At 38.1% G+C, this 19,339-nt stretch overlaps 2 protein-coding genes across 2 annotated transcripts; both read right to left on the minus strand.

Moving 5' to 3' along the window:
• Window positions 1–12,367: 12,367 nt before the first annotated feature.
• On the minus strand, window positions 12,368–16,643 carry LOC118480289. The gene is made up of 2 exons (XM_035975060.1): window positions 16,348–16,643; window positions 12,368–12,716 (listed from the first exon to the last, which is right to left on the minus strand). The coding sequence occupies exons 1-2, from the start codon at window positions 16,641–16,643 to the stop codon at window positions 12,368–12,370; spliced, it is 645 nt and encodes a 214-aa protein (XP_035830953.1).
• Window positions 16,644–16,990: 347 nt separating this feature from the next.
• Window positions 16,991–19,267, minus strand: LOC110867002 (isoflavone 7-O-glucosyltransferase 1-like). The gene is made up of 2 exons (XM_022116150.1): window positions 19,033–19,267; window positions 16,991–17,349 (listed from the first exon to the last, which is right to left on the minus strand). Exons 1-2 carry the CDS (start codon window positions 19,265–19,267, stop codon window positions 16,991–16,993), a joined length of 594 nt encoding a protein of 197 aa, XP_021971842.1.
• Between the last annotated feature and the right edge of the window lie 72 nt (window positions 19,268–19,339).

Genomic DNA, 19,339 nt, shown 5'->3' on the forward strand with positions numbered 1-19,339 from the left:
GAACTCGTGTTTATATGTTAAAGTAGTAGAACATCACCTAAGACCTAAACCTTGTTGTGATTCTTATGGGTGTTCAACTCATGAAAACATTATCATAACCCTTGTGGTTACCAAGTGTCATACAAGTGTTAAGTGTTGAAGATGATTATTTTCACATGCTATTCTCATATCTTACTTTTATGTTGTTTTAAATACCGAATCTCGACTTTAAGCATACTTGAACTTTAACCCTACACATTCAATCTTCTAACCTCATCAACTCGTCAATAATTGGATAATTGGAAAGCATATGCAAACTTTGTGAGTATACTCGTATTCCCCCTTTTTACTTTTACCACTTTTGGGGTGTAACATGTTTATCTATCAACAAATAAACATATGAACATTTTGCTTAAACACATGAACATTCCTATAACATGCTTGTATACGTGATGGCTTGATGCTTTAAACTTGGATTAATCTTATGTGTTGAATTTATCATTAACTTCGTACGAGCCAAACCGTGACATATGTAGCGCTATAGGATTAACGACCCACCTCTTTATCTTCGGTTATGTCATGAGCATATTGCGTTTCCTTGGTTTGATATGTTAGACACATACCATATTTAAATGTTCATCTTGAATCACATGCTTGCTATGAGGAATTGTTCGAACTTATCTTTTTGCTATGTACGTATCAAACTTATATACTCGCCTTTGCTTTTGCATTGAACTTTATTTTAACATGTTACAGGTGGATGTTGACGATGCATGGAATCTAGTAGGATGCTTAGATACACACTTAGAAAGAATTGTATTTGTATTGTATCATTTTATTATTCATGTTGTTGTACTTTGTTTCAAAACCTTGTACTTGATTCTTTAGAAATGAAATGAAACGATTATTTAAATACTTGTCACAATTATTAGCGTTATGATGTCTCGAGCAATCTTCACACTTCGTCTCATCCCGATGTTTCCGCCATTGGTTGGGGTGTGACATCAATAGTTTGTCATAGTTAGTCTTGAAGCTGTCACACTTAGAGCACACTGATTCACAATTTGACAATTCAAACTTTGCAGATTCCTCAGCACTTGAAGCTTCCTTTTCATTTGCCCTGACTGTACCTGCACAAAATATTTTAACGAAATCAAGAGGATTTTCATTTACATCTATATAACAACCTATCTTAAAATCGTATTTCATCACATATTTAGCTCTAACACATTCAACTATCCTTTTGATCATCTCCTCAAGCACATCTAAACTCAAACCCAACACATGATTTTCCAACACTTTAATCATATCTTTTCTTTTCTTTCTACTTTCAACTTCATGAGTTTTAAGTTTGCTGATGAATTTGTTTAGATGTAATTTTGAAAAATTAGAATCCTTCCTTAAATTTTCCAAACATTCACTCCATTCAACAGGTAATGCATCTGCAAACTTTTCTATCTTTTCACCATCTGATAGAAATATCTCATGTTTTTTCAAGTATTCAAGTAAGACTCCATATCGGTTTTCTAACTCTTCCAAAGTTTCATTCTGCAAACTCACAAAACATTTAAATCTTTTGACCCATCCATCCTTTTTCACATTTCTATAACTGTCATCCATAAAACCTCGATGCCAATCATTAAATCTCTCAAAATAATAGTTTTCTTGTTCATCAAATACCATAGCCATTTTTCAAATAATCCCGACACGTATTTGCTGAACACAATCGCGAACCACCAAGAACGACACAAAAGTGAACCAGAATGTTCACCCGAGCGGACCAGACAGAATATGTCCTTAAAAGCGGACCAGACAGAATATGTCCTTAAAAGCGGACCAGACAAAATATGTCCTTAAAAGCTGACCAAACAGAATATGTCCTTAAAAGCGGACCAGACAGAATATGTCCTTAAAAGCGGACCAGACAGAATATGTCCTTAAAAGCGGACCAGAAAGTGACTTATCAGCGGACCAGACTTGACCTTTCGAGCGAACCAGTATGCCTTAGGAGCGAACCTGAAGTAATGCCGTAAAAGCGGATCTCATTCGGAACACATTTTGACCCATTTTTAGTCCGTATTTCAGTCCAAAACTTTCAAGGGTTTGTCTTTGTTCAATAATACACAATCTATGAAATTTTGGTCCAATTTTATCCGGTAAAATTCTCTGAATTGATAAAAGAAGGTGTAGAAATCAGAATTTTAAGCAAAAATCGAGCTAAACGGTAGGAACTCTTCCTCCTGAGTTCTGATACCACTTGTAGGACCGTTTTGACGACCTGACGAGTCGATCAGAAGAGTGCTTAGACAGAATCAGAGGCGGAATTCATTGATTCAGTCTTCGTAAAGCTTGATTTCACTATTTAACGTCTCCTTTATTGATAATCTGACAAATATACAAGATTCAGAGACAAACGGGCAGGGCTTCGCCGTTACACCTTCAAAAGCACACACACAGATCCGCTCATATGGTCCCCTATATATAGACTAACTGGTTCGCTTTTATGTCGTTCGCTTTTATGTCATGACATAAAAGCGGACCTAACAGATGACATAAAAGCGGACCTAACAAGTGACACAAAAGCGGACCTATCAAGTGACACAAAAGCGGACCTCACCTTTGACATAAAAGCGGACCTAACTAAACTTATGTGTTTCTTGATTTCCGTTCACTCTATAATCAGCCCTAACCTAAGACTCGAACTAAGATGTAGTCGACAGACAACTGCACCAACAGTGAAAGTGGGCCAACTTTGAATTTTAAAGTCTTTATATATTAGCCTTTATGATGTAATAATGATATAAGAAAAGACTTGTTGGACACTCTCTCCTGCTGACACATCAGCTTTTTGTAACACCTCGAAATTTTGTGCCCAATAATGTGTTAACACGTGTCATGAGTTTACACGTGGCATTAGATATTAAATAAAGGACTAAAGTTGACAAACCTTGAAAGTATGTAAATTTGAGGGTTATAAATGTCAACAAAGGGTAAATATACTGTATGGTAACCCTAAATGATGCTCATACCTTCAAACGAATAAATCATGGATCGTACGGAGCGAAACGCGGGAGAAAGTGAGAGATTACAAGCTACAGGGGTTAATTGTGTCAACATGTTTAATTTATACCTCTGAGTGACCCTTTGACGAACCCGAGGCTTTGTAACAGTAAAATACGCTCACTAGAATATACTATATAAATTTCGCGAAGTTCCGTTTTAAAACGAGAAAGTTATGATCAAATTCGTATGCGAGGGGTTAAAAGCGTCAACAATAAAGGTTAAGGCTTTTCAGATAGTAATTAAACTAACCGGGGACTTAACAATGCGGGTAAAAGGCACGAGGCCCTTCATTGTAAATAATCGAGGGCCAAATCGCAAAGTTACCCCTTCGAAACCGAAAGGTCAGGTTAATCATTATAAAAGATTTGAAAATCTTGAAATTCAGGCCTCAGGCGGCCCGCCTGAGTGAAACAAGCAAGTTAATGCGGACCGCGAGCCACCTGTGGATACATTTCCTGACATGAAGATTCAGGCGGCCCGCGTGCAAATAGCCTGAATCCTAATGCGGGCCGCGTAAGGACCCCGGATGCAGAAACTTTGGACAGACTTGTTGTTTGAGCTTGTGAACGATCATTTGAGCAATTAATGAAGCATGGGCGCCCTCTACATGCCCCCTAGCACCCAGGGCCACCTGCTGAACATCCATGATCCCTTGTAGGTTGAGTTGTAATGATCCTATGCCAATTTTTTCACTATAAAAGGCAAGGTATTGTGCACAAATGAAACACACCTCAAAACCTGCATTCTGATCATCTCTGGAGCTCTCAAGCACTCTTCTAACATCCTAAGTCGTGCACCAAGCTTCTGTAAGTGTGTCCACCCTTTTATGGCTTAGTTTTTGCTTAGTTTAGCTTAAAAGTCAATCCGTCGTAATTAACGATTGACTTTGCGATAAATCACAAATGGTCCAGTGGTTTGTCGAATCAAAGATGGTTATATGTTGGTAATCATGTGGGCTTTAAACCCCTAAAAGGGCACCCTCTGATTCCCACTCTAACTAGTCCAAATGTCGAGTCAAACGTGCTTAGAAAAAGTCAACATAAATGCTATTTTGCGATTTCTTGCATAATCTGTAATGTAGATGATATGTAACATGTTTAAACACTCATAAAACATGATAATAAGTATATTAACTAGTCTAAGCTTGTTTGATCCGACCATTTACTGTTTTGACCCGGTTCGGAGCCGAAAGTCGCAAAAGCTTTGACTTTTGCTTTGACTTCAGTTTTGACCCGTTAAAGTTTGATTTAGATATGCCTTAGGACTCTCTTAGGACCAGGTTACATGATGGTATAACCCTCTGTGACCGGTTCGTTGTTTGTCCGAGTCTTTTACACATTTCCGTTAAATGCTTAAAAATTGACCGTAACGCCCTTTTTGATTTAAAACGAGAATTTCGGACATGTGAAAGAACCATAACCGTAGTTACTGAGTTCTAAGCATCTCCCTAAAATTTCACGTCAATCCGAGGTCAAGAATAGGAGTTATGCTAAATAGCGCAAATTACGGAAACTTTAGTAATTTAATGGCGCAATTAGCACAACGCCTTTCTAAACCCGGATTTCGACACCAAACCTTTTACTAACTGATGTAAAATAATATTTTGGGATTTTTAAAGATTTTTAATTATTTTTAACCTGCTCATAACCTGTGGTTATGGCAACGGTTCGGTAAATACCGAATATACCCTTTTCGGCCATAACTTGAGTTCTACAAGGTCTTTTGACCCGATTCTAGTTGCTACTAATTTAAAATAATAAATAAAGTATTTTAGACCTTATAAACTATTCGGGAAACTCAGATTTCCTGTAGAACTCATAAACCTCTTTTATAATCTTTAAAAAGACCGAAATACCCCTACGGGGCATAATATGAACTTAAACTCGTTACGGACATTATGGAAGGTATCCTACTGATACCACAACCTCTTTAAAGCATATTGACTTAGGAAACCAGTGTAGGACTCTTACGGTTACCGTTACGCCTTTTGCGCGCACGGTTCGGCTTATGTAACTAGTTTACATAATCTAGCCGAAACGGGTCAAACCATATTGTTTTGACCCTAGAATACAGAGTGTGATTATTATACCCCTATAAAACAAGTCTTCAAACTTGTTGGGTCAAAATCACATTCCATTCCCGGTTTTCGCCTTTCACGCGATTAAACCGTATCTATCCTTTGAAACTGACCGGTCTAAGCTACGGCTAGGTTAAAGACCCGTTAGAATTCTAATAGGTTAATTTAAACCTTCGTTCCAGAATAGGGGACCAGTAAAAGCTATCTGCAATTTATTTCAATTATGGATCTATACTTGCAAAGGTAAATACTTTTAACTTATTTTCCGTTATACGGGCTTGGGTTACGGTATTTAAAATACCGCTTGGTCGGGCAATTGACCCCAACTCATTAGTAGTTGGGTATTATCAATGTGACCCGTTTAAAAACTTGTTTTGTTGGCTTTACGCCTTTGGGAGCTTAATGACCATGTCCCGGATATCCTTGGCATCATTTTACGAAATGGCCACTACCTCGACATCCGGGTGTAGGCGTACACCCGGAATTGTGTCTATATTAATTAAAGGTATAACCGTTGGTTTTCCCGCTACGGCTTTATGCTTTGTGGCGTGTCTATTAACCTTTAACCCGGCACGACCCGGGCGACCGAACGCATAGTGAACATGTAATTCTTTACAAGATTTAAATTATAAATTATCCCAAGTTATAAAGAGTTTGTGCCTTGTGCATTTAAACCAATTTTATTAAACATTTTACAAAAGTGTCAGTTGAATGTATTTACCAGTGTAAATTGACGTATTTTTCCAAAAAGACTAAATGCAGGTACTATGCGAAATTGGCTGGGATTTCTCCTTAGCATCATTAGAAGTCTCGCAAGCTTAAGATGCCTGAAGTCTGTTGAACAATACTTTATTATTATTATTGATCCCCTGTGGATTTTATTTCAACAATGGTGATACTTTGATATTACACTTAACGTTGAAATATATTTATCTTTATGCTTCCGCTGTGCATTCATATAATTGTGTGGTTTGACTATATCGTTGCCAACTACGTCACGGTAATCCCCCACCGGGCCCACCGGTGAGACACATGGAAATCGGGGTGTGACACTTTTCTTATGTCACTTGGATTTCTCCTTTTATAGAAAGTATAGATAGATATAGATTTATTAACTACTATGACAAACAAGCACCGGCCGATCTCACATTTCAAAATTAATATAAAACTCTATAAACAATAAAATAATAACCACATTCTAGCTAGGTATCTACAATTGTGTTTAGGGGTCTTCAAGATCGGATTATTCGGTTTCGGATATCCAAAGGTTTCGGATAGTGAATACTAATATCCGAAATTTTGAATCCAAATTCGGATATCCGAATTTATAAAAGAAAATCAAAATAACCCATTTTGTGCTTAATATCATATTTTTGCAGTAACATCTTTGTCAATTTATTATCTGCAAAGTACTAGGTTTTTCTTCATCCAAAATCTAATAATCTAAGTACTTAAGCAGATAATTATGTGAAAAAACTAATTGCAACAATTAACAAAATCATTAGGTTCCTTCTTTGAACTCTAATATAATTACGTAATAAAATTTGTTTCAACCACAAAACATAAACATGAAACATGAAACAACAATCAAGATCAAAACCTCCCAATGAATTGAAGAATTTTGCACGATTCTATCAATACAAACAAAATCTAAATCAATATTTTCATTATTCATGTTATAAATGACGAATTACATTGTAAATCAATATTTTCGTTATTCGTGTATCTAAATCAAGAACAATTGTGTTTAGGGGTTTTCAAGATCGGATTATCTGGTTTCAGATATCCAAAGATTTTAGATACTGAATACTAATATCCGAATTCGTATCCGAATTTTTGAATCCGAATTCGGATACCTAAACAGATATTCGAATTTATAAAAAAATAAAAAAACCCATTTTGTGCATAATGTCACATTTTCGCAATAAGATCTTTGTCAATTTATTATCTGCAAAGTACTAGGTTTTTCTTCATCCAAAATCTGATAATTTAGGTACTTAGGAAGATAATTACGTGAAAAAACTAATTGCAACAATTAACAAAATCATTTGTTGCCTTCTTTGAACTCTAATATAATTATGTAATAAAATTTGTTTCAACCACAAAACATAAACATGAAACAACAATTAAGATCAAAATCTTCCAATGAACTGAAGAATTTTGCATGATTCTATCAATAAACACAAAATCTAAATCAATATTTTCATTATTCATGTTATAAATGATGAATTGCATTGTAAATCAATATTTTCGTTATTCGTTTTATCTAAATCAAGAACATTTGTGTTATAAATGATGAATTGCATTGTAAATTAGGTATAAATATAGTATAAAAAGCATTTACGCATAACCAGCATGTAACACGTAACGAGCGAATCAAGTAAGCTATCAACAATGATACAAGCTAACCACATGACTGCGAGTAGAGTATGCTCGACACATCTTCACCACTGTGAACACGTGAAATAAAGTATGTGATCCCTAGCAACCCCTGAATAAACAGGTGCTGAGTCCAAACTATTGTACTATCATTGCTAAGGGCGGTCAGACAAGTCATCACTGTGTAACATAGCAACAAGTATTCAACTAATCAGGTATAACATGCGAGCGCGGCAGCGTTTATAAAGCGTTTAAGTGTTGTGTGTTTTGATAGAGAACGTATGTAACACCCAAAAGTGCGTTAAGCAAAAAAGGGTTCGAGTATACTCACCGTGCGTGCTTAACAAGTAATCACGATCTGAAATGGATTGAAGGGAGCGCTAGATCAGCCTGCGTACGGGGACAGAATGCGTAAGTCTTCCAAAGTGCTGAAACGGTCGAAATCGAAGCTTCGGGTGGGAAACAGAGGCTTCGTACGAAGCTGTGCCTATGTACGAAGGTGGAGTATTCGTAACGTGTTGCTTCCGATATCCAAAATCGAGTGTTCTTCGCGTCTTGCTTTGAGAAATCGAATGTTCATCACTCCAACCTTAAGCTACTGATAAAATTTAGAGCCGTATAGGTCTTTGCCTGAGTCACGGGTGAGAAATGGGCTGTGACGTGTGAAGTCAGTGCCTTCGTACGACGGCAGTGCCTTCATACAAAGCCATGTGTGCTGATGTGCACAAAATGCAACATATAAATTACATCAATTGTGGCATAAAACTAACCCTTTTTTAGTACTAATGTTGGAAAAAGTGTGTTTTTGTCTTCCTTTTGTATTTTCAGGATTAAATGAGCTCAAATGAACAAAAGAAGCAAAAAGGTAGCTAAATCTAACATAAGTACAAGAAAAGGAACAAACGTGGCATGCCCGACCCCCTGACAGCATCTTCCCAAGCAAAATCAGGAAGACAGAAGACTGAACATGCCCCGTGCTCGGTGAGCACGGGGGCGTGCCCAAGTGTCAGCAGAAAAGACAAAGTTGTAGAAGCTTCCATCGCCCACCACGGGGCCGTGCTCAGCGGACACGGGGCCGTGGTCAACTATAAGATTCGCAGAATTCAGGCAAATCTTGATAGTACAGATATGCTTCTGCACACGGGGTCGTGCTCAGCGGACACAGGGGCGTGGTCAACTAATGCAGACAAACTGCAATTAATGAAGAAAGAGAGAAGGATGGACACGGGGCCGTGCCCGAGCTTCTGTTCAGCCTATAAATAGGAGTGCTTGGATCACTTGCAACTCATCCCTTGGCACACCACCTCTCTCACACTTCACCCACCACCCACCACCATCACGACACCATCATCCACCACCATCATCCATTGTCCATCATAGAGTGTGTGAGTTGTCTCGGGATCCAAGATTGATCGTAAGAGTTCTTGACAATCAAAGGCCATGTTTGCCTAAGTCTCTTACATCACTTGGTGAAGACAAGTGTTTAGTGTAATACTTTTTATTTTTAATCTTTTCGCACTTTTTATTTGGTTATGTATTAATGACTTTAATAATTAGTTTCTTATGTTGAAGGTGATTCTTCCTTATCGTTTGTCTGTGGTGTCTTGGCATTATTTTACTGTGTATATAAAATAAAAGATTTTCACCATTCATATCTCCACGGTCTATATGGAGATATGTTGGCTACCTAGTCAGGGGTTAAGGGAACGGTTTGGTAAGAGTCTTGCCATTGTTCAGTGTATAGATCTTGCAAAGGACCTGGGTCAAATTTAGTAGGACCTCCTTCAATACCCATCGGTATTGGATGGCGGGGGTCCAAACTCTTTGATCCCCTCATAAGTTAAACTACTATTAATATTTTAACCCGGCTACTTAGGACTGTATCCCTGCTGACTCAGACTACTTAGCCGAGGGTAACGTCACCTTCAAAAGAGGGGCCTACCACTATATGCATTAATAACTTAATTAATTATCTTTCAATAATCCGACCCTTTAGGATTGTATCCTTGCTGACTCAAACTACTGGATTGAGGGTAACGTCACCTTCAAAAGAGGGGCCTACTACAATAACTAAGATAATCTCTTAAAATGTGCAAAAGTGCGGAAATAATCAAAGGTTACACTATACACGAGTCGGAGCCAAGTGATTCATCTTGTCTATCTGTTTTTTATTTTATTTTATTTTTCAGTATTTTAGTTAGTTTTTATTTTTCTGGTTTAAAAAACCTTTTTCTAACTTTTGATTTGATTAGACGTTGAGGATAAACCAGTACTAAAAGCTCTTGTGTCCTTGGACGACCTCGGTATCTCAACACTATACTACGCTCACGATGGGTGCACTTGCCCATATGTGTGTTTGGTGTTAGTAAAATATCGTGTTTTATAAATTTAAAACTTGACTAATGTGTAAAAAGGGCTTAAAATATACGTAATTCCATATACACACCAATCCGCATCATGTGCCTTCGTACGAAGCCGAGCTTCACACAGAACAGTCCAGCTCGCATTCGTGGTTGTTCTTGGCGTTCGGAGCTATGTTTTCGCTTGAATCAGATATATTTTCGAGTCATATTCAAGACGGTTTCGACACTACCTCGTCCAACTATCCAGTGAACGAAATACATGCCGTTTTAGGTTCGTTTAGGTGTGAAAATCAAGTTTAAAAGGGTTTTAAGGGGTTTTTACCTAGAACTAACACTTGGTGAGTATGAAACCAACAGATTTCTAACTTGGGAAGCCGAACCTAAGCCCAATACACTCGTTTAAGTGTAGATCCGTGATAAAATAAGAAGATTTGATGAAAAAGATGAAGAGTTTTTTTATGAAAATAGAGAAGTTTAGAGGAAAAAGTTGAAGTTTAAGTGAAAATAGAAGAGTTTGGATGAAATCGAAGTTAATCTTGTGGAAAATCGTAATGGAAAACGTTGTGTAATCATGTAAAAATGATAAATCTTACTTGAAAACGGTCGGATAACAATTTGGTAGAGTTTTGGTGTGATTTCAGCAAGTCAGAATGAATGAGGAGTGAGCTTGCTATTTATAGAGGAGGTGGGATCACACAGAAGGCTCCGTTCGAAGCTGGCTGTCTTCGTACGAAGGCAGTGCTTTCGTACGAGGCTGGCTGGCTTCGTTCGAAGGGCCTGTTTTGTGCAATTTGTTTCTCGTTTCGCATGTAGGATGCTTGTTTAATGCGTTTGCGTTAGTTAGTATGTGTACTTTAAGTATTTTAGCGAGAGGTCAAGTGTCGGGTTGCGTTGCGTTTAAATGTGATAAATCGAGTTGTTCGAGTAGCGTTCGAGCGTTTGAGCGATGTAATCAACACATATAACATATTAAACAAGTAAACACACAATTAACACAAATAATATAATTAAATCCGCGTTTTGAGTTTGCGTTGCGATAAGCGTTCAAGTAATAAGCGTTTAATGTGCGATAACTGTGATATATAAGTGATGTAAATATGCGTTTTAAAACATAGTTAAACCCATTAGCGGTAATCGAATCTCGGAGTACAAGTGTTTAAAAGAGAGATACGACAAAGGGACCAAATCTGAAAGGTCGGGTTGTTACACCTTTTGTTGATACTCGGTTCAGTAAATAAACTGGGTGTCTTACAGCCTCCCCCCCCCAAAAAGGTTCAGGTACCGACATCGTTTTTAGAAGTGACCGAGTTACCTCCAGAATGGTTCTATTGCGAGGTTCTACGACACCATTCTATTGTAGAGAGTAATGGACTATTAGTTGACATTTAATCCCTTGCTCTTCATAAAATTGGTTAAACAATTATGAGGTAAACTCACCGCCTCAATCCGTTCGTAACATACGGACCTTTTGAGTTGTTTGTTTTTCAGCTTCTACTTTGAAAATATTGAATTTTGACAATGCTTCATCTTTACTTTTTAGCAAGTAAACCCACATAAATCTACAATAGTCGTCAACAATCAGTAAGAAATACATGTTACCTCCAATGGTTTGTGGCGTTATTGGCCTGCACAAGTCGGCGTGAACCAGTTCAAGTGGTTTGCTTTCTCTCCATTGTGTTTTGAGAGGGAACGATTGTTGGGTCTGTTTAGCGACTAAACAACCTTCGCACACCTGCCTTGGATGTTTAATGCACGGTACACCTTCCACTAGCTCATCTTGAACCAAGCTTCCCAATGTTGTGAAGTTCACGTATCTGAGACGCACGTGCCAAACCCATCCTTCGTCATCTAAATTTGTCAAAAGACAAACAGGCTTGGAAGTGTGCAATACTATTTTGTACAACCTATTATTTGAAAGGTGTACCATCATGATCAACTTAACGTCTTCATCCGACATCTTAAGATAATCACCTCGCATCACAATTCTGTAACCTTCTTCAGTCATTTGACCCAAACTTATGATGTTACTATTGAGAGCCGGTATGAAGTACACTTCACAAAGCACGAACTGGTCCCCATTCTTGCATTTAAATAATACTCTTCCTTTACCCCGTACTTCAACTCTTGACTTGTCTCCAAATCGGACTTGACCCGTCACCTTCTCATCCAATTCAACAAACAAATCTTTGGAGCCAGTCATGTGATTACTAGCTCCGTTATCTAAATACCAAGTATTTAGGTTACCTTCAGCTTTATCATCGAGGCAGGTTGGGAACACCAAGTCTTCATTTAGTAGCACCATGTTTTGAACTTTTTCTCCGTAAACAGTCAACAAAAGCGTCTACTCCTCTTCTTGTGTCAAGTTCACCTTTTCATGTGGTTTCTTCCCTGCTTCACACTCTGAAGAATACTGCTCAAATTGATCACATTTAAAGCACTTAACATGCTTCTTATCTCACGGCTTTCAAGACCCGTTTTGCATTTCTTGGTGTGACCCGGCATTCCATCAACCACCTCTTCCTCGGTGCGACTGCCTGCCCCATGTGTTGTGTCTTCCACCTTGTTCAACATTCGAACCACGTCCCTTTCCACCAGACGAATACCCTTTGCCCAGTGATTTCTGACCCAAGTGTGACTCGGATTGAGTGAGTAGCAACCCACTCTCACTTGATGTGTTTCCCTTCCTCAATTTCAACCGATCTTCATATGCTTTTAAATGCCCTACAGCCTCCTCAAACGGCATACTGTCCGCATCCGAATATTGTTCCATCGACGCAACGAGTTGGAGATACCTATCCGGGACCGCGTCGAACAATTTTCTAACCAATTTGCCGTCTTCAAGCCTTAACCCGTGACTGTTATACTTAGATGCCAAGCCACTTAATTTTTGTCACATCCCTATTTTCCACGTGTCACCGGTGGGCCCGGTGGGGGTATCGTGACGTAGTTGATATCGTCATAGTCAAACAACACAATATTTAAATGCACAGCGGAAGCAAAAAGATAGATTTATTTCAACCATATAAAATTTGTAATATTCAGTATCACGATAGTTGAAACAGATCCACATGCGGATCAAAAGAAAAAGGAAAACTGTTCAACAGATTTAATTGCATCCAAGCTTGCGAGACTCTAAACGATGCTAAGGAGAGGCCAGCCTATTACGCGTAGTACCTGCACTTAATCTTTTTGGGAAAATACTTCAGTTTACACTGGTAAATACAATTTAACTGACTCATTTTGAAAAGGTTTAAAATTGATCTAAATGCACATGGCATAAAAGATTTTTATAACTTGGGATAATTATTTGAATATAAACTTGTAAAAGAATTACATGTTTGTTATGCGTTCAGTTGCCCGGTTCGTGCCAGGTTAAAGATTAATAGACACACCACATGGTATAGTCCCGCGGTGGGAAACCAGCGGTTATACCTTGATAATTATAAATGCACTAACGGGTGTACGCCTACACCCGTGTGCTAAGGTCGTGGCCATTCTATGAATGATGCCAAGGATATCCGGGACATGGTCATTAAACTACCAAAGGCGTTAAACAAACATACCAAATTTTTAAACGGGTCATATTGATAGTACTCAACTACTAATGAGTTAAGGTCAAATGCCCGACCAAGCGGTATTTTATATACCGTACCCCAAGCCCGTATAAGGGAAAATATGTTAAAAGTATTTACCTGAGCAAGTGTAGTCACAATAAGCAAGTGCAAATAGCTTTTACTGGATCTCCTATTCTGGAACGAAGTTTTATAATAATCTATTAGAATCCTAACGGGTCTTTAATTTAGCCTAAGCTTAGACCGGTTAGTTTTAAAGGAAGAATACGGTTTAAACGCGTGATTATGCGAAGTCCGTTTTAGAATGTGATTTTGACCCGACAAGCTTGTATGCTTGTTTAATATGGGTAACTTAATCACATTCTGGATTTTGAGACAAAAATGATATGGTTTGACCCGTTTCGGCTAATACGTGTAAACTAGTTACATAAACCGATCTGAACGCGAAAAGTGCGTAACGAGTAACCATAAGAGTCATATACAAGTTTCCTAAGTTAATATGCCTTAAATATGTTGTGACATCAGTAAGATGTCTCCTATTATGCCCAAAATGATTTTAAACGCAAACTATGCCCCGTAAGGGCATTTTGGTCATTTTAAAGGGTGTAAAAGAGTTTAATCAGTAACCTGAGTTACAGGTCTGAATAAATCAGTAAATATACCCATTTTAATAGGTTATAACAGTAGGGTATCATTCATGTGTGAAATTTATTAATTTAACCATTCTATGCATCGTAGGGGCATTTTGGTAATTTCACACATGCCTAAAAGGTCAAAACTGGAAACCTGAGTTTAGAACTTTTGCCTACTGTTAAATTATAAAAATTTACTGAGAAAATCAGTAGGTATCAACCCTTATATCTTCAAACTAGTTTTGACACACACCATGCGTTAAAAACGCTTAAAAAGGCGATTTGGAGCCATTTCCGGGTTTTGTATAGAAAGCTGATATTTTTAATATTCCAGAAGGCTCAAAATAATTTATTTAACATAATGAATCAGTAGTAAAAGGTTTGAGGTCAAAAGGATTTATAAAACTCATTTTATAGCTCAAAAGGGCAAAACCGGCATTAACCGAAATAAGCTTAAAACTCTAGGTTATGTTCAGCCTAAAAATAAATAAAAATTTCTAAAAATCCCAAAATATTATTTTATAACAGTAGGTATAAAGTTTTGTATAAAAATTTGGGTTTAGATATGTTATATGCTAATTACGCTATTTATTTACTAAAAAGGCTTCTAATTACGCTAATGAGCATAACTCTAATTCAAGACCTCAAACTGATATCAAATTTTAGGTATAAGTTTATAAATCAGTAACTAAGGTGTCTACTCTTTTACTTTTTCAAAAATCACATTTTAAGGTGAAAAGGGCATAATAGTCAACAATTAGGCAATTAGCGGAAACATGCATATGAATCGGATATCTAATGAACCAAGTTGTATAATCACAGAGGGTTATACTAACATGTAATTAGGTCCAAAAGAAGCTCTAAGGCAATCCTAAACTTGGTTAAACGGGTCAGAACTGAAAGTCAAAGTATAAGTTAAACTATGTGACTTTCGGTTCCAAACCGAGCCTAAACTGAAAAATTGTCGGGGTGAACATGTTTAGACATGTTCTTATATTAATTACCAAGTTATATTAATGATAAAACAGGTTACATGGATCCTACATTGCTAATTATGTATTAATTTGAAAATAAGTATCCTGTTGACTTTTTAAAATAAGCTTTGACCCGACAATTGACATAGTTAGAGTGGGAATCTGAGAATACCCTTTTAAGTGTTTATTACCCACATAATTACCTACTTATAGGTATTTTTAATTCAAGATTTGACTGGATAATTATAGCTTATTCTCGAAGTCAAACCTTAATTACGACGGTTTGACTTTTAGCTAATTAACTAAGCTAAACTAAATTAAAGAGGATTAGGAACACTTACAATGGTCCTAAGTATGATTAGGGACTTAAGAGAAGCATGTTGAAGTCCAGTGAAGTTCTAGAACACTGCTCCAAGTGAGTTGCAAATAAATGATCAAATGTTGCAACTTTGCTCACCTTATATAGTGACTCCAAATCTTTAGGATGATGCCAAACAAGTCTACCAAGGTTATGAGATCCTCCCAGGTGTCCCTATGAAGCTAAATACCAGTTACAAAGCCCCTGATTTTCGAAAACCATCCATATAAGGCGGTGTAACAGGCTGAACAGGCAGCTGTCCACTTTTGCTGCCAGCGACATGCTTACGGACCGTAAGCCGAAGCCTTTGCGGTCCGTAAGCACCTCCTTGCGGATCGTAAGCCTATACGGATACGGTCCGTAACCGACCCTGGTCTGATGCGCCCAGGTATGCCTCTTGCGGACCGTAAGCCTGGACCTTTACGGTCCGTAACCGATGGTCTGAGGACAAAAATTTGCAAATTTTCAAGTCTTGACCATGAAACTCTTACAAGTCCGAATCTTGGGTCCTTTAATCAGTTGAGGGTCCCTTTTTGCTCAGTCCTTGCATGCACTTACACCTCTTGGCACTTTGTGGCAAGTTTGAAGTGACGAAAATCTCAAGAATTCACCTTGGATTCTTATGAAGGTTGGCCATGCTTTATCAAACTAAATTCGACTTCTTTTGAATCAAGAATTAAATCAGGATTTTGTAGTAACATCTTTAATGACCTAATTCCCATATAAAAAGATGGAATTTTATTTATTTAGAAACAACCGTCTAGATGTTTATCATAACGATTTAAGGATCTTAGGATTTATAATTTGGGTCGCTCAGAGGTATTTTAATAACATGTCGCCCTTTTCTTAAAATCCTACCATACATCCTTTATTTGATCCGGGTTCCTGACACGTTTGTCTTACATGACACGTGTCCTTATTTTATTGGGTATGATTTTACGAGGTGTTACAATTTTCCCGTGAAATCATCAATTGACTCCTCGTCTTTCATCTTCAACGATTCAAATTCACTAGTGACAGTATGTAGACGTGCCTTCTGAACCCGATTGGCACTGACATATCTCGTCTTCAACGATTTCCAAATCTCCTTCGCCGTCTTCTTCTTTGCCACTTGCAACAAGACGTCTTCTGGGATCGCTTGGAAGATGAATGATCGAGCCGTTTTGTTTTTCTTCTCGTCTAACACAACATTGGCAGGCGATTCAATGGACTCCCACAAGCCTTGAACGTCCATAACAGTCTCCATCTGCACTCATGGTGTTGAATCGTAGGTATTTGGGCGTAAACAGATCGATAACGGAGCTCTAATACCAATTGTTGGTAAATCAGAAGTGTAAATAAACAAATTAACGGCACAGATCTGGGGCAATTTTCTGGGTTTTTTTCACTAAACTTCAAATCAATGATTACAAGAGGAATTGAAATATTTCTGAATGTAAAATACTTGAAGGGAAAAACTTAAAAAAAAAAAAACAGCTACTCCTACGAATGCTTAAATAACAGAAATGTTGAAAACTCCCACATTGCATGACTTCCACGTATGACCTGTTCCTCCATGATCTCCTGAATAAACATGCGCAAAAAAAGTTTGAATTAGATTCCAATAAGAGTCGTTGTCGGTTGCCATGACTCGACCAATCTTTTCAATTCCACTCGAGAAGACCCTCCTTCGCTCAGTGCCCTCGCCGCATCCACTTTCCTAGCCTTCGCCATCTCCCTAACGACCTTCCCTTCCTCCGATTCCATCAACTGCCTAACCCGCTTCTCCACCTCTGCAGCCGTCACCTTCCGGTCCTCTGACTGGTCCATTGGGAGAGCCAATTCCATTTCTTCAACCATCATAATCTTATTTAACTTTTGATCCACAATCAACGACCACCCTATCATAGGCACACCAGCACATGTGGCTTCCAGCACTGAGTTCCAGCCACAGTGTGTCACATACCCACCAACTGATATCAAATTTTAGGTACAAGTTTATAAATCAGTAACTAAGGTGTCTACTCTTTTACTTTTTCAAAAATCACATTTTAAGGTGAAAAGGGCATAATAGTCAACAATTAGGCAATTAGCGGAAACATGCATATGAATCGGATATCTAATGAACCAAGTTGTATAATCACAGAGGGTTATACTAACATGTAATTAGGTCTAAAAGAAGCTCTAAGACAATCCTAAACTTGGCTTAAACGGGTTAGAACTGAAAGTCAAGGTATAAGTCAAGCTATGTGACTTTCGGTTCCAAACCGAGCCTAAACTGAAAAATTGTCGGGGTGAACATGTTTAGACATGTTCTTATATTAATTACCAAGTTATATTAATGATAAAACAGGTTACATGTATCCTACATTGCTAATTATGTATTAATTTGAAAATAAGTATCCTGTTGACTTTTTAAAGTAAGCTTTGACCCGACAATTGACATAGTTAGAGTGTGAATCTGAGAATACCCTTTTAAGGGTTTATTACCCACATAATTACCTACTTATAGGTATTTTTAATTCGAGATTTGACTGGATAATTGTAGCTTAATCTCGAAGTCAAACCTTAATTACGACGGTTTGACTTTTAGCTGATTAACTAAGCTAAACTAAATTAAAGAGGATTAGGAACACTTACAATGGTCCTAAGTATGATTAGGGACTTAAGAGAAGCTTGTTGAAGTCCAGTGAAGTTCCAGAACACTGCCCCAAGTGAGTTGCAAATAAATGATCAAATGTTGCAACTTTGCTCACCTTATATAGTGACTCCAAATCTTTAGGATGATGCCAAACAAGTCTACCAAGGTTATGAGATCCTCCCAGGTGTCCCTATGAAGCTAAATACCAGTTACAAAGCCCCTGATTTTCGAAAACCATCCATATAAGGTGGTGTAACAGGCTGAACAGGAAGCTGTCCACTTCTGCTGCCAGCGACAGGCTTACGGACCGTAAGCCGAAGCCTTTGCGGACCGTAAGCCTATACGGATACGGTTCGTAACCGACCCTGGTCTGATGCGCCCAGGTATGCCTCTTGCGGACCGTAAGCCTGGACCCTTACGGTCCGTAACCGGTGGTCTGAGGACAAAAATTTGCAAATTTTCAAGTCTTGACCATGCAACTCTTACAAGTCCGAATCTTGGGTCCTTTAATCAGTTGAGGGTCCCATTTTGCTCAGTCCTTGCATTCTTTGCATGCACTTACACCTCTTGGCACTTTGTGGCAAGTTTGAAGTGACGGAAATCTCAAGAATTCACCTTGGATTCTTATGAAGGTTGGCCATGCTTTATCAAACTAAATTCGACTTCTTTTGAATCAAGAATTAAATCAGGATTTTGTAGTAACATCTTTAATGACCTAATTCCCATATAAAAAGATGGAATTTTATTTATTTAGAAACAACCGGCTAGATGTTTATCATAACGATTTAAGGATCTTAGGATTTATAATTTGGGTCGCTCAGTGGTATTTTAATAACATGGCGCCCTTTTTTTAAAATCCTACCATACATCCTTTATTTGATCCGGGTTCCTGACACGTTTGTCTTACATGACACGTGTCCTTATTTTATTGGGTATGATTTTACGAGGTGTTACAATTTTCCCGCGAAATCATCAATTGACTCCTCGTCTTTCATCTTCAACGATTAAAATTCACCAGTGACAGTATGTAGACGTGCCTTCTGAACCCGATTGGCACCGACATATCTCGTCTTCAATGATTTCCAAATCTCCTTCGCCGTCTTCTTCTTTGCCACTTGCAACAAGACGTCTTCTGGGATTGCTTGGAAGATGAATGATCGAGCCGTTTTGTTTTTCTTCTCGTCTAACACAGCATTGGCAGGCGATTCAACGGACTCCCACAAGCCTTGAACGTCCATAACAGTCTCCATCTGCACTCATGGTGTTGAATCGTAGGTATTTGGGCGTAAACAGATCGATAACGGAGCTCTAATACCTATTGT

This window comes from Helianthus annuus, chromosome 7, assembly GCF_002127325.2.
Source record: "Helianthus annuus cultivar XRQ/B chromosome 7, HanXRQr2.0-SUNRISE, whole genome shotgun sequence".
Taxonomy (NCBI): Eukaryota; Viridiplantae; Streptophyta; class Magnoliopsida; order Asterales; family Asteraceae; genus Helianthus; species Helianthus annuus.

What these genes read in the sequence shown, in the direction of transcription:
- LOC118480289 (XM_035975060.1), bottom strand. Translation starts at nt 16,643, where the DNA reads ATGGAGACTGTTATGGACGTTCAAGGCTTGTGGGAGTCCATTGAATCG. An exon ending in GATGATTTCACGGGAAAATT is followed by an intron (nt 12,717 to 16,347) that starts GTAACACCTCGT and finishes TAAGTATAACAG; the next exon opens with TCACGGGTTAAGGCTTGAAG.
- LOC110867002 (XM_022116150.1), bottom strand. Translation starts at nt 19,267, where the DNA reads ATGGAGACTGTTATGGACGTTCAAGGCTTGTGGGAGTCCGTTGAATCG. An exon ending in ACGTCTACATACTGTCACTG is followed by an intron (nt 17,350 to 19,032) that starts GTGAATTTTAAT and finishes ATTTGATATCAG; the next exon opens with TTGGTGGGTATGTGACACAC.